The 22,413-nt window shown below is 36.9% G+C and overlaps 1 protein-coding gene across 2 annotated transcripts in view; it reads right to left on the bottom strand.

Moving 5' to 3' along the window:
• Positions 1 to 22,413, bottom strand: part of BMP5 (bone morphogenetic protein 5) — a 128,346-nt gene that overhangs the window by 56,655 nt on the left and 49,278 nt on the right. For both annotated transcript variants that reach the window (XM_007471193.1, XM_007471194.1), the window contains exon 2: positions 14,448 to 14,640. In XM_007471193.1, coding sequence (XP_007471255.1) covers positions 14,448 to 14,640 — 193 coding nt within the window. The remainder of the gene's footprint in view (positions 1 to 14,447; positions 14,641 to 22,413) is intronic.

The following is a 22,413-nucleotide window of genomic DNA, read 5'->3' as shown; positions in this document are numbered from 1 at the left end:
CTTCCATCTCCTTTTGTCTCTGAATAGCTTATCATGCCTAGTAGAAATGTAATGATGGCCACCCAAGAAGAAAGCATACATCTTTCTCTGGGTATCTGACATAAATACACCACACCATCTGGGAAACCTGACATACAGCTCTAAAACAGAGCACATTAACAATGGATGCAAATTAATCAATGATGCTCTCTGGGATTTATAATGTCAAAATCTTCTCTCATGTGCAATTTCAGGTTTAAAAGTGTTAGAATTTGACTTTGTTAGCTGATTGATATTTTCAGATGGCAATTATTTTTTCTCCCAAAACAAATGTGAAATAACAAGCTTCTCTAAATCTCACAGAACACCAATTTTCAGAATGCAAGCTGGTAAAATAGTAATATTAGATGGAATTGAATGGCAAAAATGGGAAAACAAGTTGAATTCCCACTATGAAAATTCAATAACTTTTCCCTCTGTGGAATTTTTTAAATTGCCAAAATACTGATAATGTTAGCAGGTTTCCTGGCACTACATCATTCCATATTTTTCCCTTGCAGAGAGATCTAAACATGGGCTACTGAACACACACACACACACACACACACACACACACACACACACACACACACACACGGGAGAGCCCCTCACTCAACAAGAAGCAAAGAAGTGAGACTATTACATACATAGTCCAACCACTTTTAATGCCCTCTAATGAATGAGTGATACACCCAGTTCAGGTTCCTAAGATCTCTTCCATATTATGACTCTTACGACCCCAAATATGAAATAGTCGGGGAAAAATTGACTTCATGGCATAAACTATTCCCATAATTTAGGTTTATAACTTAAATCTACAACTAGAGCAGTATTTCTCAACCTCAGCACTAGGGAAAATTCAGACCAGATCATTCTTTATTGGGTAGGGGTGTGTCCTGTTCATGGCAGAAGGTTTAGCAGCATCTTCCACTACCTACCCACTGGGTGCCAGTAGCCCTTCCTCCCTCCACCCTCGCCAACTGGGACAACCAAAAATGCCTCCAGACATTGCTACATGTCTTCTGGTGGCTGAATCCCCTCAGCTGAGAACTTTAACTAGAGCTTGATCCCTGCACACTGCAGAAACACAAGCCATGCTTGTGTGCTGTCCTATATACCTAGAGCAGTCAGCACTGACCGTCTGAGTGTTAGTTATGTGGCTCTCAAGAGCTCACGAAATCTCCCTGGGTGGAAATTGTCAATGTGTATCCTGAAGTATGTCCACAGAAGAATCAAAAATCTTAGAGAAGCAGGAGGGGGGAGATGATGTCAATGTGAAACTGACTGTGGACTTGAATGATGACAGCTCAACTAAATATATCCAAGCAGGGAAGATGACAAATGACAGCTAGCAGGCTGGCTTAAAATATTTTCGCAGTGGAGCCCAGAAATTGATATTCATAGAAGAACATTAGGAAAAGGTTGAATTCTACACAGCATATTTTCTTTTGAGAATATATAAATGTATATATTGTGAAAAAAATTAATTCAAGGAAAGCACTTAGCACAGTGCCAGATGCATGGTGAGTGCCCATTAAATGGGCAAGTGCTGACTGCTTTTCTTAGTAGCAGGACTACTGGCATTGTTCTCACTATTTAATTCTTTATGCATTTAAACATTTTAATGCTTAGGAATATTTCTCCTAAGTGCCCTCTCTGTCTCTACCTCTCTTTCTCTCTCTGTCATTATAGAAAGTTCTCCTACACTGTTGGTGGGAATGTACCTTGGTGCAGCCACTGTGGAAAGCAATATGGAAGTTCCTCATAAAAGTAAAAATAGAGTTACAATATTCTCCACTCCTGAGCATATATCCAGATAAAACTATAATTCAAAAAGATACATGTGTACCTATGTTCATAGCAGCACTATTCACAATAACCAAGACATGGAAACAACCTAAATGTCCACTGACAGATGAATGGATAAATAAGATGTGGTACATATATACAATGGAATATTACTCAGCCATAAAAAAGAACAAAATAATGCCACTTGCAGCTCTATGGATGAAACTAGGGACTATCATACTAAGTGAAGTAAGTCAGAAAGAGAAAGACAAATACCATATGATATCACTTTTGTGTAGAATCTAAAATATGACACAGATGAACCAATCTATGAAACAGAAACAGACTCAAGTCATAGAGAATAGACTTGTGGTGGCCAAGGTTGAGGAGGGGTGGAGGAGGGAAGGACTGGGAGTTTGGGGTTAGCAGATGCAAACTATTATATATAGGATGGATAAACAACAAGTTCCTACTGTATAGCACAGTGAACTATATTCAATATCCCATGATAAACCATAATGGAAAAGGATATGGAGAAGAATATGTGTGTGTATACATATATATATATTTATATAAAACTGAGTCACTTTGCTGTACAGCAGAAATTAACACATTTTAAATCAACTATACTTCAATAAAAAAAAGTCAAAGAAATAGACTTAAAAAAAAAAGTTCTTTCTCATTTTCAAAGGCCCAACTCAAGGGTGAACTCCTCCTAGTGGCTTTCCTCAAGGGCCCTCACCCTTCCATGTGAAGAATTAATTTCCCCTTCATTTGTATTTTGTATTCATTTGTACAACACGTAGTACATACTTACATCATACTGCTTAGTGCATTGCATTATAGTTATTAAAGCCTGTGTGTGGCAAGCTAACCCCAACCCCTGCCTCAGGCTATGAACTGTAAGGATTTTATTTACTCTTCTTGTGTACCCTGTGCTGGCCACATGTAAGTTGCTCAGGAAAAGCATGTCCAACTCAGCTGAATTATCTGGAAAATTCAATCATGTGGAAACCTCATTTCCCAATAATGCCAGATATGTGAGGGGTGACTGAAGAGAAATGCCTTCTATACAGAATTTGGGGCTGTCAGCTTCACATGAAAAGATTAAATGAGTGAAATGATGTGTATTAAGTTTTTACCAAGAAAAATAAAGATTTGGATAAATATCAGAACACTTTTAAATGGCATGCATTGACATATGAGTAGGGATAAACAGGGAGGTGGGAGATAGTAGGAATAAAACATATAATTTTAAGAGTTTTAGGTCTTGCTAAGATAAATAAGTGCGAAAAGAGATGACATCATGGGTCTGTCTCTTTAGTATTTGATCACATAACATTGTCAAAGGATTTCTAGATGAGATGGTTAATAAACCAGAGAGCATCTTGAATATAAAACATATCTATAAAACATCAGTCTAAATTACTTCAAGGATCCCCACCTTGACACTCCTAGATGATATGTTATGGGAAGTGAGCTTTAAATATGTGAAATTATACACACACACACACACACACACACACGTTTGCATTGTCAAATGCACTGCCTTAAAGAGTACAGTCTGCACTGACTTTTCAGTTGTTTCTTAGTTTAATTCAAAACACTATTACAGGGCTTCCCTGGTGGCGCAGTGCTTGAGAGTCCGCCTGCCGATGCAGGAGACGCGGGTTCGTGCTCCGTTTCGGGAAGATCCCACATGCCGCGGAGCGGCTGGGCCCGTGAGCCATGGCCACTGAGCCTGCGCGTCCGGAGCCTGTGCTCCGCAAATGGGAGAGGCCACAACAGTGAGAGGCCCGCATAACGCAAGGAAAAAAAAAAAACAAAAAAAAAAAACACTATTACACACTACTATATATAAAATAGATAACCAACAAGGACCTATTGCATAGCACAGGGAACTGTAGTCAGTATCTTGTAATAACCTACAATGGAAGAGAATGTAGAAGAAAAAATATGTATGTATATGCATGTGTGTATAACTGAACCACTTTGCATTATACCTGAAACTAACACAAGTTTGAAATATTTTTTTTTTTTTTTTTTTTTTTTTTTTTGCTGTACGCGGTCCTCTCACTGCTGTGGCCTCTCCCGCTGCGGAGCACAGGCTCCGTTCGCGCAGGCTCAGCGGCCATGGCTCACGGGCCCAGCCGGTCCGTGGCATGTGGGATCTTCCCAGACCGGGGCACGAACCCATGTCCCCTGCCTCGGCAGGCGGACTCTCAACCACTGCGCCACCAGGGAAGCCCCAATAAAAAAAATTTTTTTAAAGAAACAGTACATAAATAAAATCCACAAGTTTGAAGACAAGTTTTAAGAGGTGACCTTAGGCTTGAAAATGTCTAGAGGTACAAGTTTACTTTCATATATCCATTTTAGTTCTTGATTTAATAACTATATGAAAACACAAATAATCAATACTCAACAAATAATATTTAGATATTAAAATGGGTTTCTCAAATTGAAATTCTTTCCATTTTACTGTGATCACATGATATATAAATGAAGTATCTTTAATCCTTCCTCCTCAATTTCAGAGAATTAAAGTCAAGGTTCCCAATTGGCAGGAATATTTTCCATAAAACAGGGGAAAGAAAAAAATTTATTTATCTTCATTTGCTGTGGAAAAAAAATGCCTCTTGTAGCTTAAGAAAAAAATAAGAGCAACTTATTTTTTTAATCCTTTATTTTGTTCAGTTTAGTTTTGATTTTTGCCCCTCTCTACCTGGAAATGTTTGGATGGTTATTTGGTAAAGAAACATGTAACATACTGGTGTTTCATTATCTTCACTTGCTCAACTATGCTTATGCTTGTTTTGATTACAAAAGTAATTTTCACTATAAAAATTTAGAAAGTACAGAAAAGGGGGAAAATTAAAATTTAAAATTACCTGCAAGCTTTCAATGAACACTTGCTGCTTCCTTCCAATCTGTTTTCTGCATGAATTCATCCTAACATAATTATGTGTATTATGTGTAAATAAAGTTTGTTTCCTGTTTTGTTAAATTAACATTACAGGCTGAGCACTTTCCAGTGTTACTAATATATTTTTAAAATAAAATTTCTACTTGCTCTATGAAGTATAGCATTTCCATTTTCCATGAAACAGAGTGCAACTTTTTCCCTTCTGTTTAAAATTAAAATGTTCTCAGTCTATGCTATGGTAACCAATAATATTGTGAAAAACATTTATATGTGAATACTTTTCTAATTTTCTATATCTCTGATACTTCTGTAAAATAAATCCATAGATAAGCAGTTTCCCATCCTCTTGAACTGTATTTTTTGTTAACATCTTTATTAGAGTATAATTGTTTTACAGTGTTCTGTTACTTTCTGCTGTATAACAAAGTGAATTAGCTATGTGCATACATATATCCCCATATCCCCTCCTTCTTGTGTCTCCCACACACCCTCCTTATCCCACGCCTCTAGGTGGTCACAAAACACGGAGCTGATCTCCCTGAGCTATGCAGCTGCTTCCTGCTAGCTATCTATTTTACATTTGGTAGTGTATATATGTGAATGCTACTCTGTCACTTCGTCCCAGCTTACACTTCCCCCTCCCTGTGTCCTCAAGTACATTCTCCACATATGCGTCTTCATTCCTGTCCTGCCCCTAGGTTCATCAGAACCTTTTTTTTTTTTTTTAGATTCCATATATATGTGTTAGCATACTGTATTTGTTTTTCTCTTTCTGACTTACTTCACTCTGTATGACAGGCCCTAGGTCCATCCACCTCACTACAAATAACTCAATTTCATTTCTTTGTATGGCTGAGTAATAATCCATTACATATACGTGCCCCATCTTCTTTATCCATTTATTGGTTGTTGGACAATTAGGTTTATTCCATGTCCTGGCTATTGTAAATAGAGCTACAATGAACATGCTGGTACATGTATTTTTTTGAATTATGGTTTTCTCAGGGTATATGCCCAGTAGTGGGATTGCTGGGTCATACGGTAATTCTATTTTTAGTTTTTTAAGGAGCCTCCACACTGTTCTCCACTGTGGCTGTATCAATTCACATTACCACTAACAGTGCAAGAGGGTTCCCTTTTCTCCACACCCTCTCCAGCATTTATTGTTTGTAGATTTTTTATGATGGCCATTCTGAATGGTGAGAGGTGATACCTCATTGTGCTTTTGACTTGCATTTCTCTAATGATTAATGATGTTGAGCATCCTTTCATGTGTTTGTTGGCAATCTGTATGTCTTCTTTGGAGAAATGTCTATTTAGGTCTTCCACCCATTTTTGGATGCATTGCTATTTTTTCTGATATTGAGCTGCATGAGCTGCTTATATATTTTGGAGATTAATCCTTTGTCATTTGCTTTGTTTGCAAATATTTTTTTTCCATTCTGAGGGTTGCCGTTTCGTCTTGCTTATGGTTTCCTTTGCCGTGCAAAAGCTTTTAAGTTTCATTAGGTCCCATTTGTTTATTTTTGTTTTTACTTGCATTTCTCTAGGAGGTGGGTCAAAAAGGATCTTGCTGTGATTTGTGTCATAATGTGTTCTGCCTATGTTTTCCTCTAGGGGTTTTAAAGTGTCTGGCCTTACATTTAGGTCTTTAATCCATTTTGAGTTTATTTTTGTGTATGGTGTTAGGGAGTATTCTAATTTCATTCTTTTACATGTAGCTGTCCAGTTTTGCCCCACCACTTATTGAAGAGGCTGTCTTTTCTCCATTGTATATTCTTGCCTCCTTTATCAAAGATAAGGTGACCATACGTGCATGGGTTTATCTCTGGGCTTTCTATACTGTTCCATTGATTTATCTTTCTGTTTTTGTGCCAGTACCATACTGTCTTGATTACTGTAGCTTTATAGTATAGTCCGAAGTCCAGGAGCCTGTTTCCTACAGCTCCATTTTTCTTTCTGAAGATTGTTTTGGCTATTCGGGGTCTTTTGTGTTTCCATACAAATTGTGAATTTTTTTGTTCTGGTTCTGTGAAGAATGCCATTGGTAGTTTGATAGGGATTATATTGAATCTGTAGATTGCTTTGGGTAGTATAGTCATTTTCACAATGTTGATTCTTCCAATCCAAGAACATGGTATATTTCTCCATCTGTTTGTATCGTCTTTAATTTCTTTCATCATTGCCTTATAGTTTTCTGCATACAGGTCTTTGGTCTCCATAGGTAGGTTTATTCCTAGATATTTTATTCTTTTTGTTACAGTGGTAAATGGGAGTGTTTTCCTAATTTCTCTTTCAGATTTTGCATCATTAGTGTATAGGAATGCCAGAGATTTCTATGCATTAATTTTGTATCCTGCTACTTTACCAAATTCATTGATTAGCTCCAGTAGTTTTCTGGTAGCATTTTTAGGATTCTCTAGGTATAGTATCACGTCATCTGCAAACAGTGACAAGTTTACTTCTTCTTTTCCAAATTGGATCTTTTAATTTCTTTTTCCTCTCTGATTGCAGTGGCTAAAACTTCCAAAACTATGTTGAATAATAGTGGTGAGAGTGGGCAGCTGTGCTGTTTTCCTGATCTTAGAGGAAATGGTTTCAGTTTTTCACCATTGAGAACAATGTTGGCTCTGGGTTTGTCATATATGGCCTTTATTATGTTGAGGTATGTTCCCTCTATGCGCACTTTCTGCAGAGGTTTTATCATAAACAGGTGTTGGATTTTGTAGAAATCTTTTTTTGCATCTGTTGAGATTATCATATGGTTTTTATCCTTCAATTTGTTAATATGTTGTATCACATTGATTGATTTGCATATATTGAAGAATCCTTGCATTCCTGGGGTAGATAGCACTTGATCATGGTGTATGATCCTTTTAATGTGCTGTTGGATTCTGTTTGCTAGTATTTTGTTGAGGATTTTTGCTTCTATTTTCACCAGAGATATTAGCCTGTAGTTTTCTTTTTTGTGTGATATCTTTGTCTGGTTTTGATATCAGGGTGATGGTGGCCTCATAGAATGAATTGCGGAGTGTTCCTTCCTCTGCTATATTTTGGAAGAGTTTGAGAAGGATAGGTGTTAGCTCATCTCTTAATGTTTGATAAAGTTCGCCTGTGAAGTCACCTGGGCTTTTGTTTGTTAGAAGATTTTTAATCACAGTTTCAATTTCAGTGCTTGTGATTGGTCTGTTCATATTTTCTTTTTCTTCCTGGTTCACTCTTGGAAGGTTGTACTGTTCTAAGAATGCGTCCATTTCTTCCAGGTTGTCCATTTTATTGGCATAGAGTTGCTCATGATCTTTTGTATTTCTGCAGTGTCAGTCATTACTTCTCCTTTTTCATTTCTAATTCTGTTGATTTGAGTCTTCTCCCTTTTTTTCTGGATGAGTCTGGCTAATAGTTTATCAATTTTGTTTATGTTCTCAAAGAACCAGCTTTTACTTTTATTGATTTTTGCTATTGATTCCTTCATTTCTTTTTCATTTATTTCTGATGTGATCTTTATGATTTCTTTCCCTCTGCTAACTTTGGGGGTTTTTTTGTTCTTCTTTCTCTAATTGCTTTAGGTATAAGGTTAGGTTGTTTATTTGAGATTTTTCTTGTTTCTTGAGGTAGGATTGTATTGTTATAAACTTCCCTCTTAGAACTGCTTTTGATGCATGCCATAGACTTTGGGTCATCGTGTTTTCATTGTCATTTGTTTCTAGGCATTTTTTGATTTCTGCTTTGATTTCTTCAGTGATCTCTTTGTTATTTAGTAGCATATTTTTTAGCCTCCATGTGTTTGTAATTTTTACAGTTTTTTTCCTGTAATTGATATCTAGTTGCATAGTGTTGTTGTCAGAAAAGATACTTGATACAATTTCAATTTTCTTAAATTTACCAAGGCTTGATTTGTGAACCAAGAAATGACCTATCCTGGTGAATGTTCCATGAGCACTTGAGAAGAAAGTGTATTCTGTTGTTTTTGGATGGAATGTCCTATAAATATCCATTAAGTCCATCTTGTTTAATTTATCATTTAAAGCTTGTGTTTCCTTATTTATTTTAATTTTGGATGATCTGTCCATTGAGGAAAGTGGGATGTTATAGTCCCCTACTATTATTTTGTTACTGTCTATTTCCCCTTTTGTGGCAGTTAGTATGTGCCTTATGTACTGAGGTGCTCCTATGTTGGGTGAATAAATATTTCCAAATGTTATATCTTCTTCTTGGATTGATCCCTAGATCATTATGTAGTGTCCTTCTTTGTCTCTTGTAATAGTCTTTATTTTAAAGTCTACTTTGTCTGATATGAGAAATGTTACTCCAGCTTTCCTTTGATTTCCATTGCATGGAATATCTTTTTCCATCTCCTCACTTTCAGTCTGTATGTGTACCTAAGTCTGAACTGCGTCTCTTGTAGACAGCATATGTATGGGTCTTGTTTTTGTATCCATTCAGCCAGTCTATGTCTTTTGGTGGGAGCATTTAGTCCATTTACATTTAAGGTAATTATCGATATGTATGTTCCTATTACCATTTTCTTAATTGTTTTGGGTTTGTTTTTGTAGGTCTTTTCCTTCTCTTGTGTTTCCTGCATAGAGAAGTTCCTTTAGCATTTGTTGTAAAGCTGATTTGGTGGTGCTGAACTCTTTTAACTTTTGCTTATCTGTAAAGGTTTTAATTTCTCTGTCTAATCTGAATGAGATACTTGCTGGGTAGAGTAATCTTGGTTGTAGGTTTTTCCCTTTCATCACTTTAAATATGTCCTACCACTCCTTTCTGGCTTGCAGAATTTCTGTTGAAAGATCAACTGTTAACCTTATGGGGATTCCCTTGTATGTTATTTGTTGTTTTTCCCTTGCTGCTTTTAATATTTTTTCTTTCAGTTTAAGTTTGATAGTTTGGTTAGTATGTGTCTTGGTGTGTTTCTCCTTGGATTTATCTTGTATGGTGCTCTCTGTGCTTCCTGGACTTGGTTGACTATTTCTTTTCCCATGTTAGGGAAGTTTTCAACTATAGTCTCTTTAAATACTTTCTCAGACCCTTTCTTTTTCTCTTCTTCTTCTAGGACCCCTATAATTCGAATATTGGTGTGTTTAATATTGTCCCAGAGGTCTGTGAGTCTGTCCTCAATTTTTTCATTCTTTTTTCTTTACTCTGCTCCCTGGCAGCTATTTCCACCATTTTATCTTCCAGCTCACTTATCCGTTTTTCTGCCTCAGTTATTCTATATTGATTCTTTCTACAGTATTTTTAATTTCAGTAATTATGTTGTTCATCACAGTTTGTTTGATCTTTAATTCTTCTAGATCCTTGTTAACTGTTTCTTGTGTTTTCTCCATTCTGTTTCCGAGATTTTGGAGCATCTTTACTCTCATTACTCTGAATTCTTTTTCAGGTAGGTTACTTATTTCGTCTTCAATAAATTTGGTCTTGTAGGTTTTTACCTTGCTCCGTCATCTGTAACATATTTTTTGTTGATGTTTTTTTCCTTTTGTTTTTTATGGGTGGTGCTGTATTCTTGTCTTACTGGTTGTTTAGCCTGAGACGTCCAGCACTGGAGTTTGCAGGCAGTTGGATAGAGCTTGGTCTTGTTGCTGAAATGAGGACCTCTGGGTGGCCTCACTCTGATTGATATTCCCTGTGGTCTGAGGTTCTCTGTTAGTCCAGCAGTTTGGACTCAGAGTCCCCACCACAGGAGCTCAGGCCAGACCTCTGGCCTGGGAACCAAGATCCCACAATCATGTGGCTGGTGAAGTAATGGTCCCTAAAAGACACGGACATCCAAGTCCCTGGAACCGCCTGGCTGATGCATGGCAATGGGGTCCAAAGTTGCCAGAAGGGCCGGGCAGTGGCCTGAGGAGCACAGGGTGGTCTGGTCTCCTCAGAGTCAGAGCCAGGCCATCTGCGTTGCCTACAGCACCCAGAGTGCCAAGGACTCCACTTGGGCTTGCACCCCGGATTCATGTCTGAGGCCCCTTGAACTGTATTTTAAAGGAGAATTTAACTATTTATCTAAAACTTGGGTTTTCAGGAACAAGTTCACAGATAGCTCCAACTGCTCATAAGTTGGGTGGTGTTCATTACTAGACTTAAGAATATACCAATTCCTTTCATATGAATCAAAGATCAGCTAATTTTTTATTAAGGAAAGTCACCTAGCATCATTTTGCTTACTTTGTCTTAACGTAAACAGTAGCAAATGGTAGCTACTGTTATTATAGTAACCACCTACTTTTGGTTACCCTTTGTATACAACCCTCTAAATCCTAGTAAAATAGTTGCACCTATTAAGCTGTTAACTGATATATTTACTAAGTATCAACTCTGGTCTTTGCATTGTGATAAGCACCAGTCTTTCCCACATCATTTGAAATATTTTTATTGTTCTGAAATACTTATTTTTGCTTTTATTTTTGTCTATAGATTTTTAAACTGAGACTCCAAGATGTACATCAATTTCCCCATGTGGGAATTCTGAAGACCCTGCTCTTATTACTATATGCTACCATTTTCTACAAAGGCTTTGAAATTCTACACAGAAACCTGAAATACACTAAGAGGCATATGTGCTGTTTCTATGTCTTATGTCCCTTAAATGTCTTTCTTTGGCAGAGAAAGTGGAGTGTAAAAAGGGGATCCTAGATTTACAGACAATAGCACAGCACAGGGTTGCATTTTCTTACACTATGGATTAATGAACCACTGGCAGTGGATGACTGCCTTTTTCAAAGATAAGGAAGGCATTTTGTGAGAGATTCTACCACCTGGTCAATGATACATAAAATTGAAATGTACAGTATGCATGCGTACATTTGTATGTTTCAGACATTGAAGAAAATAATTGGGGGAAAAAATTCCATACCCATTACCAAAAACAAATACACAGAAGACAATAGGTATAGTATAACCCTACAGGAGAAAATCATAATTCAGCAACAATACTTAATAGTAAATGTTCAAAAAATGTGAACTTGGTAGAATTGAATCAATATTGAATTGAATTTACTGAATTAAAAATTTCAAAATAATATTCATTAAATTGAGTAGAATCCTATCCAATCTCTGCCACCCTAGAGTCTGGAATGGTAGAGTGAGACAACACCAATCAAAGAGATACATATACTTTAGATTTTAGAAATCATTTTCAAAGATTTAGGAAAAGTATCAGTGAAATTCTGGATCTTAGAGTAGATTAAGTACACATGTTAAAATAAGTAAAGTCTTAGCCAAATTACAGCCAAGAATACTCAAAGAGCAGGCAGATGGAGTTGTAGGAGCATTGAGAATAATATGTTTAACATCAGTTATAATTAGAGAAATACCAAAGTTTCAAGATAGACAAATGTTCCATTTTTAGAGAGAAATGAAATTTCCCAAAATTATGAGATGTGATTAAGCATCAATACTCATAAATATTTCAAATGTATTATTAATAAAAATCAGCATGGGTTCATTCATAAACAAATCTATATATTATTATCAGTGGACTCTTCTATTAGTCCTTTATTCTCATCATTGTTATTAAGTTTTAAATTATGTAACTGTAGTTATACTTAGAAAATAGAGTGAAAAAAAGCTCAAAGGGTAGCTAGTTCAATGGATGACATTCAAAAATATCCTGAGCAGGGCTTCTCTGGTGGCGCAGTGGTTGAGAGTCCGCCTGCCAACGCAGAGGACACGGGTCCGTGCCCCAGTCCGGGAAGGTTCCACATGCCGCGGAGTGGCTGGGCCCATGAGCCATGGCCGCTGAGCCTGCGCGTCCGGAGCCTGTGCTCCGCAATGGGAGGGGCCACAACAGTGAGAGGCCCACGTACCACACACACACAGAAAAAATATCCTGAGCAGATAGAACAATGGACCTAAATAAAATTTAGGACCTTTAATTGTGATCAGTGTAAATGTCTATATTTAGTTTCAAACAATTAATAAATAAATAGGGGCCTGGTGTACAAACATTTCCTGTAAAAAATACTTGGTATGTTGGATAACCAAGTACAAATTCAACTTTCATAAAAATATACTGTGAATGGTCAAAAGGTAAGATAATTCAAGTATTTTAGGATATGTTCATGGAAGAAGTATCCCATTCATGGGTAATGATAATTTCAAAACTGTATCAAACAAATTCATAGTGCTGAGGCTAAAAAAAATCACTTAAAACACTATCCCTTCTTTAAGGAGCTCACCAGCCCAAGTGTGGAAACAGATGCAGAAAAGGAGAATTATAAATAAAATATTTGTTAGCCATGGCAATATAATTAGATGGTATTTAGAGCATTATTTTCAATTCTAGTCATTTAATTTTAAAAGACACCTCCATTATTTAGTATTTAAAAGAATAATGTAGTATGCCAGGCCCTGTCCCTGTGAGAAAAAAATTAGTATCCTCATTTTATAAGTGGAACCACAGGATTGAGATTTAAAACAAAAAATTCACCCACAGACAAATAGCTAGTACCTGTTAGAGCTGAGAAAAGAACAGAGATCTTTCTGCCTTGAAATTAGTGCTCTTAAAATAACAGTGTACAGAGATCAGCATTTATTAAGGTGTGTCCTGCTAAACCAATGTTTCATAGGATATTAAGTATTACAGACCCAAAGAAAAAGATTCCATAGTCGAATAATTTTGAGGAAGACTAGGAAAAACCGAATTGACAAGTTTCTTTACCATAAAGACCTTGCAAGACTTTACTATTCTGATATGCATGGTGAATCTCCTAAAACACGGTCTAACAAGTAGACTTTTCAAATGCTTTTGACCCCAGAAGCTTTTTATTCTTTTTCTTCACTGAGTATTGTGAGGGGCTAGTGTTCTATGGAACACCCATTGTAAAATCCTACTCACTAGAAGACCAAGAAAAATCCAAAGGCCAGGAACTAGAAATATTCAGTAAGGAGAGAAAGAGGCCTTAGTGAGCTCATGACAGCTGTCTTTAAATATTTATCTCATCAAATAAGGACATAGTATTTCATCAAAGGGAAATCTAGATTTAATGAATGGAAGACAAACTTCACCTCAATATAATATTCCAATAATAATTTTCTTTAAAAATGTAAAAGCTGTACAACAAAAGTGCTAATCATTTGTAAAAGGTGTTACCCAAGCAATTTCTGAACTGGTCTGAAAACACCACTAAAGTCCCTTTCTAATTCTTATATGTGATGGCTCATTTGCAGTAATTATCAGCTGAGGTTATCATACATTTAGTATTTCAGATTCTCTGTCCATTTTTGTACCGTTTTGAATTAAGCATTTTATAGACAGAAGACATACAGGTTAACTGTCAGAATCTATTGCAAACACAATGTCTTCCATCAAAATCCACATAACACTACACAGAGTTTACACTATGCCAGGGAAAAATAAAGCCACTCTTCTCCAATTTATAAAACAAGTAATTTAAATCATCTTAATTATAAATTTCATATGTGCAGAATAAAATGAAAGTTTTCTCATTTACAAAATGAGGTGAAAGACCTGAAAACCACATACAGGGGAGCATGAGACCCTCTAGCACACAGATTGGTGTAAGGAGTAGGAAAAAAGCTGTGAAATGTACAAGACATGTTTCAGATCAGTTACATGTATTTTTCATGTGTCTATACCTGCCTTGATGCCATTACACTCAAAGAAGCATGATTTGATAGACCACGTGGGTTATCAATGGATTTTACTACAATGTAACATTTATTTGCTAGAATAATAAGTCAGATATAAATTTGATACCTATTTGTGTATTCCTTGATGATCTGATATATGCTAATCTTAATTGTTTCATTTTCAAATCGGCTGTTGCTCCGGTCCTTATATATCCTGAATTCTGCTGCTGTCACTGCTTCTCCATGAGGAATCTGAGTAAGATCAAACCGGAATTCTTTGTAATGCCTTCGCTGGTGAGAAAAATCCTTGTCTCTTTCAACTGAAAAAAAAAAAAAAAAAAAAGGAAGTAAAAAGTTAGGCCTTTATAAAGTATGGAAATTAATGGTAAATTCTTTCACTTTGAAAACAAACAAGCAGGATGTTATAAAACTGGGAAAACATAAAACCACAGACTCATATGTGTTTCCAGTTGAAGGAAATTCCACAAACCAACAGCCTTTAGTTCAAAAGCAATATAACCTCTGTGGTTTTATACAAATTCCTGGCTCCTAAATGGAAAGGTTATCCAAAAATGTTTTTAAAAGTGAAGGTTGTAAAGTTATTACTAGTGGGTATCGAGTACCAGAACAGAGAAGGGTTCATACAGGAATTAGCACTCTGTGATAGAAAGCTCCAGAGTTCCAGGTGAAGTCAATGGTGAGATTTAGCACAGTCGAGGGAGGAAAGTCGGAAGGAGGCCCGAGGAGCTGCTGGCACAGTGGGGCTGTGTTTATGAAATTGTAGAGGTCAAGGAAACAAAACAAATGCATTTTCACAAGAAAGATTCTTTCTAAAGTGTCTTCCCGGGTGACATTTTTCCTCCTTTTAGCAAATGTAAAGCTCTACGTTTTTTAATGCATTTTCATTAGTTCTTGTAGATTATTGAGTACAACCTCCCCAACCCATGGTGCAGCATCTAGTCTCCCAAGGAGCTCTGCTCTTATGCAAATTTGAGAGAGGAGCGTATTTCCGCCTTCAGCAACCTTCCCACCAAATGAGGTCAGAGAATTTTTCCTCTTGGGAATATTAAGGAGTGTTGAGGGATTCAGGACAGTGTCAGGCATAACATTACATAATCCAGCTTTGTAAAATGATGTATTATTGGATACAGTCTATGCTTGTTACTGACCAGTGTTCTTGGCCTTTCCTAATCAATAGAAATTGATAAGAGGCCAGACAAGAAATTGAGGCAAGGCTTTATTGGGGGCCCTGCTATAGCAGGGGGGAGCAAAAACAAGTAACAGTTTCCCTTCCTTGATCCCAAGTTGGGGCAAGCTGGTTCCTTATATTGGGTGAGGGTAGAGGTGTGTTCAGGAGTTGGGCCAGAGGGGTGGTTTGCCCACCCCTTACGTGGTGTTGTGTGCAGGGGGTATGCACAGTACTTTGCTTTTGCTCCTGACACCCTGTTTTTGCTCCAGGCTCTTCAGAAGTGGCAATTGGGTTTTTGGCCTTTTTGTATCTTGTTGTCAATAATTTGCCCCAACTGCTCATGAACACAGCTATATTTAGTCCCTTATAGTTTTTTTGTATTTTATTGCTTGAGGAGAGATGTTTGTCCAGGTGCAAGCACTGCAGCAAAGGGTCCCAGGTCCCAGGTCACAGCCTGTCTCATGCTGGGTACCAAAATCTTTCTTAAGGAACCACCTACTAAAAGGGTTCATTTTTAGTAATGCAATATCATTTGATGGAATTAAGTTTCTCAGTGCTGGTAGGTTTCTCAAAATCTCAGTTACCTCAGATAATATAGGACAGATTACAAAAAGAAATTCACTGCAAAGCATTGTGTTCCAAGTGTCTCACAAACCTACAATATTTTTTTAAAATGTATCCAGTGACATTTCATTGCTGAAACGTTGTTACAAGAAGATAAACGATGTATGTTATATAAACAATTCACAATGTTCAAAAATTGGATTAAGACACAAAAAATATCTTTAGGAGGTTAATTGAAATGATACCAACACTGCTAAAAATATATGAAACTTGGGATCCTTAACTAGAGGGAGGGTCAAGATTAAGGAAGAGAGAAGGCAATCATGATCATCGAGGAGTGATTTTGGGGAACCCAGGCTGCGGGACTCCTAAATTCTAGTGCCAGACAGGGCTCCATGTCTGAGAGGAAGTTCATGACAAAGGAACCCACAATTCCTTGCCTTCATCCTCCAAAATAATCTCTGGTTTATTTTCTCCAGAGGAGTAGGAGATGGTTTAAGAGAGCTAGGAGCTCAGCCCCACCTCCATCTCAGATACCTACACAAGCAAGGAGGAAAATGTAAGCTACACCTGGAGGCATTTTCCTCCCATGGACTTGGTGAGAACGGTGCTCTCGGGCTGCCTGGCAACACCAACACCACCTCTCATGACTCATGAGGTTTCATTTTATTTAAGTATCATTATCTTGGTCCTAAGAGAGGTCCATTCCGCTGGAGAGATCATTAATTAACTTTCCCTAAATAAGGAGGATGACTACATTTTTAAATCCTATTTTGGCCCATAATTTAAACCTCTTTTCTGTCTGAGCTCCAGCTGGCGGTAGTGTAGACTGCTATGAACGGGTCTCCATCTCCAAAGTGTAAGGGCAGAAAATACCTACAAACTGGATCTCTAATAACTAGAGTGTACATATGAATATTAAAACTAGCCACAGGGCTTCCCTGGTGGCGCAGTGCTTGAGAGTCCGCCTGCCGATGCAGGAGACGCGGGTTCATGCCCCGTTTCGGGAGGATCCCACATGCCGCGGAGCGGCTGGGCCCGTGAGCCATGGCCGCTGGGCCTGGACATCCGGAGCCTGTGCTCCGCAAATGGGAGAGGCCACGACAGTGAGAGGCCCGCATAACGCAAGAAAAAAAAAAAAAAAAAAAAAAAAAAAAAAAAAAAGAAAAACTAGCCACAGCTCTTGTTTACAGAAAGACTACATTTTTTTTTTAAGAATCAATTTTATTTATTTATTTATTTTTGGTTGTGTTGGGTCTTTGTTGCTGCATGCAGGCTTTCTCTAGTTGTGGCAAGCGGAGACTACTTTTCATTGCGGAGCACAGGTTCTAGGCGTGCAGGCTTCAGTAGTTGTGGCACGCGGGCTCAGTAGTTTTGTCTTGCAGGCTCTAGAGAGCAGGCTCAGTAGTTGTGGCACACCGGGCTTAGTTACTCAGCAGCACGTGAGATCTTCCCGGAGCAGGGCTCAACCCCATGTCCCCTGCATTGGCAGGCAGATTCTTAACCACTGCGCCAACAGGGAAGTCCCAACAAAGAACTACATTTTTTTTTTTTAAGAACTACATTTAATTCACTGTAAAATTGTCTTTTCTGATCCTAATTTAAACACAGTAGATGACATCATGAAACAGTATTTAAATAAAACTGCTCTAAGCATTTTATTGGTATTAACATATTATACTTCATAACAATCTATGAGGTAGGTTCTATTATCGTCCTCATTTTGGAGATGAAGAAACTGAGGAGGCAGAGAAAAGAAATACCTTGCCAAAGAATTTGAATCCAAGCATTTGATGCCACCAAGCTATGGTTCTTAAATGCCAGGATAGGCTGCTTCTCTTATAAACTACTACTTTGTCTTAATTTACTAAGTATTTATGCTTTAATAAAGATCTGATAAATTAGGAGTTTGGGATTAACAGAAACACACTACTATATATAAAATAAGTAAACAACAAGGACCTATTGTATAGCACAGGGAACTATACTCAATATTTTATAATAACCTATAATGAAAAATAATATATATATAATATATATTAATATATGTATGAATCATTTTGCTGCACACTTGAAACTAACACAACATTGTAAATGAACTATACTTCAATTTAAAAAAAAGAAAAAGAAACAGAAGAGTGATCTGAAATCTTGCATTCACAAGTCCAAAATCCAAAAAGCTCTGAAAACTGAAAATTTGGCTTCAACTTCATTTGGCAGAAGAACTGGAAATTAACTGATTTGAGGTGACTTTAAAGTCCCTATTTATCTCACTTTAACTTACTGGTTTGCTGCAGAAATGTTCCCGGTGTTTGACTAAGTGGCACTGTCCCAGACTCTGCTTGAGGAAATCCATACTTTATGATCTAAGTCATTCAAAAATATATATTCTCTATTCTGAAAGTCAATATTCAAAATTCTAAGTGGTAACAATCATTATTCAATTTTTCATTAACAATCAATTTTATATTTGAAATTTAGACAAAAATAACTATAGTCTTGGACATAAGGGCTTTGACATAAGTTTGTTAGGGTCCAATCTAAAGCATGCACCTGCATAATGCAGATGAGTATTGAATTCATATTATGTAAAGTCATCTACTGTTCTGGAATCCCCTGTGAGATGTTAGTGTAAAAAGTGGAAAGCTAGAATTTCAGCTGTTATTATAAAATTTCAGCTTTCTGATCCAGCTCTTTAACCAAACCCCTTAAGGGGGCAGATTTTCAAAGAGTTTAATAAAATTTTATATTAAATACACCACACAGAATAAAGTTGTAGTGCAGATTTGTCCAGTGATTCAAATTCCTATATCCTACTGCTTTGAATTATAATTGCCCTGGTAAATTCCATGGGACATGTTGCAGTGAGTAATGGAATAAAAGTAGTACTTATATAGCCTTGCACTCCTAAAGATGGTCACAAATATTCACAAGGTAATCTCAGTTACCTAGGGAGGTGTCAAATATTAATATCCCTGACTTAAGAATAAGAAATTGGGTGATAAAAAAATAAATAATTAAAATACATTTATGCCAAAAAAAAAAAAGAAATTGGGTGATGACAGCTAGGCGATAACAGATGTCTGTCTTCTAAAGCCCATTGTAAATCTTTGTTCAATGTCCATACCACCTACGTAATGACATCCTACTTAGAGGCTAGTTCGTTGTTAGTACAGGTGACGACCCTTGAACAGTATGGGGTCCAGGAGAACTGACTCCCTGTGCAGTCAAAAAATCTGCATATAACTTTGACCCCACAAAAACTTAACTACTAATAACCTTACTGATAACACAGTTGATTAACACATATTTTGTATGTTATGCATATATCTACATATATTTTGTGCACTCATGACATACCTAACTTTCTTTTAATTTTCCTGATATCTCTAGGTTATGCTGTTCATGTCTGAGTTTTTTCAAATTGCTGCAAATCTCCAAAAAATTTTCCAATATATTTATTGAAAAAAATCTACATATAAGTGCACCCGTGCAGTCCCACACATGTTGTTCGAGACTCAACTGTATATTCATACAATGTTAATCAGCAATATACAAAAATGTGGAGAACAGGTGGAGAAGCAAGGGTTTGATCATCAGTGTGTAATTGGCATCTAACACAATACAATGCCTGATCCGAAGAAGTCTTCTATTAAACATTGGCTGAATGAAAGACTATGAACAGATCAAAAGCTGGCTCTGTCTTTTCACTCAGCACCATCCTGCTGCATTTCCCATTGACTGAGGGCCTGATAATTTATTTAACTCTCATTTGGGAGGGCATGTATTTTATTTAATACTCACTTATGTCCATAAGTTTCTATTACTTGCTCAAGAGCTCACAAGCTATAATTGGGAGAGAAGAGATTTCAACCCAGTGTCAAGATTTCAACTCGCAAAGCCTTCAACAACACGACCCTGTGTGTTTGTTTGTTTTTTCTGGATGTAGTTTTGTTTTTTTAATCTAATTATCCCCTCAGGAGAGTTGATATTTCAATGCTTACATTCTCCTCTACGAGATGCTCCTACCCTATAGAGGATGCCATACATTCTGGACTCCGCTCCTTCTAGAACTCATTTCCTCCAATCTTTATCTTAGCAAAAGTTGTGTCATATTCACTTATTTAATACTGATTCCATTTATTCTCTAAGAAAATGTTTATGAATAAGCAAGTGATTGTATTCACGACCTGAATTAGCATTATATAATATCTCTATTAGCATGCAACTGTTCCTACAACTATATTTTAAAAACAACACTACCAAAACAGATGAAAGAGAACAGACACACACATTTCATATTCCTTAGATGTAAGCTTTTTATAGGAGCTATCTTTGCCTTGTTCATATTGTGATGATTTTATATATTAAATATATTATGTTTCTCCATAAATTACAGTGTGCTGTATAACACATTGCAATTGTAAATGGCTTGAGAAGCTTAAAACATAAGCAAATAAACAAGTAGAAAAAAATCATTAAAATGTATACTATTTGGGGGTTTTGATTCATAGTGTATTAAATATTTGGACATTTCAACTCACTTTTTCATTTCTATGTTACATCAACAAAACCATGTGTGAGTTTCCAAAACATCTTTATTATCATTTCTAATAAAATCTGTGTTACCAGATTAAAATCTGCCAGACTCCATAAAAGTCATAATTACATTCCTATTTAGTGCTAGAAGAGATCTCCTCATTCCCAGACAAGACAAAGAAAAAGAAAGTGAAACAAACAAACAAACAAAAAAGCAGAAGGGTAAGCTAACTCAAGCCAGACCCAGACTTGTCCAAGGAGATAAAACGAAACAAGGGTTAAAACATGCTGAGACCAAGAGGTTAACACTTGTCTCTGGTGGAGACCATTTCCTCATCCCATACCATAGACACCATTTCTCTCACGTGAAGTGGAAAGGAGAGTTTAGGAACAAATATAACTAGATTTAAAACACACATCCTGTATCAGTTGATTCACCTTTGAAAACTGCACTTAAAAAGAGAACACATGTGTATATATATAGCTGATTCACTTTGCTATAAAGCAGATACTAACACACCATTAAAAAGAGAGAGAGAGAGAGAGAACACAACCACCTGTCCAGACGGCTATTTTCATAACTTCTTACATATCTAACCAGATCAACAGGCTGTGTTTTGCCAAACAGCCATGAAAACATGACACTGATGCCTTGCACTCGTCTCTCACTGTCATTTATGATACATGATTGCTTTGAAGGTCGTTACATGTAAACCAGTGACTATCACCGTAAATTAAACAAGTCCATCAACACAGAGTTGTTAATTTACCTGAGCTGATAGTGGCCCACAGTGCTCTCTACAAAAATTAAAGAGTTGCTTTCTGCATATACATACACACCGACTTACAGAAAAGAAACCATCAAAAATCAGCAAAATTGATACAGCTTACCACTCAAAACATGATCATAACGATGGTAGGGAATGTACCTCCTTCTGTTTCCAGGAAGCAGGTTTTGTGTTTTCCAAACATTTCCATCTATGAACCAAGTAGAACAACTGAAAGGTCACCTACACTGACAGAACCAGAGAATGAATTTATTTTTATAGTTTGGTTTTTTAAAACAGTGGCAACATCAAAGAATACAAGAGGTAAAGTATGAATCAGAAGACTCGCATTCCATGAGTCATGGGCTGAGAGTGAAAAGAAACAGGATCGCCTTTATAGAAGCACCAAACTACATTCTAAATGCTCTAAATTGCCAAAGTTCTGCAAAGATTAAGCTTCTTGTGTTTAAAGACAAGACGTACGCTGAAGCCTTTTATTTTTGAGATATAACTTAACAGAAGTTAATGACTGATGGCAGTCTCTTTTCTCCAAACAGACACCTCTCTGAATGACTTTATCATAAGCAGAAATTGGATAGAAATGTCCTGACTAAATATCTTGCTGTCTAAAGTATCTGAAGAGTAGAACTAATTAACAGAGGATTGCAGTTTTATCTATTTAGTGATTTATCTGCTGTCTTAAGGGGATGCATCCATGGGCAATCGGTCTTAATCTCCCACACAAGGGCTGTAACTTGGAAGATTCAAATAGAATCAGTAGCTGCAAGACAAAGATAGCGTTTTCCCAGGAGTGCAGCCAGCTGTTGAAAGAATACAGATCATTGTTTGCTGCTGAGTGCAAAAAATCATTAAGAGATTACTCATAGAATTATTACTTATCTGTGTTACATTTTAAAGTGAAAGAAAGAAAGCAAAGTTATCCTGTGACTACCAAGATGTCTCCACAAGAGACTACCAAGATGCTGCAAGGCATCTTTCACTGACTAGTCCACTGAGAAACATAAACTTGGTCC

This window comes from Lipotes vexillifer, unplaced genomic scaffold (genome assembly GCF_000442215.2).
Source record: "Lipotes vexillifer unplaced genomic scaffold, Lipotes_vexillifer_v1.1 scaffold302, whole genome shotgun sequence".
In the NCBI taxonomy this organism is placed as follows: Eukaryota; Metazoa; Chordata; class Mammalia; order Artiodactyla; family Lipotidae; genus Lipotes; species Lipotes vexillifer.
The sequence above is the reverse complement of the archived record's forward strand: the minus strand, read 5'-3'. Positions and strand labels throughout refer to the sequence as shown.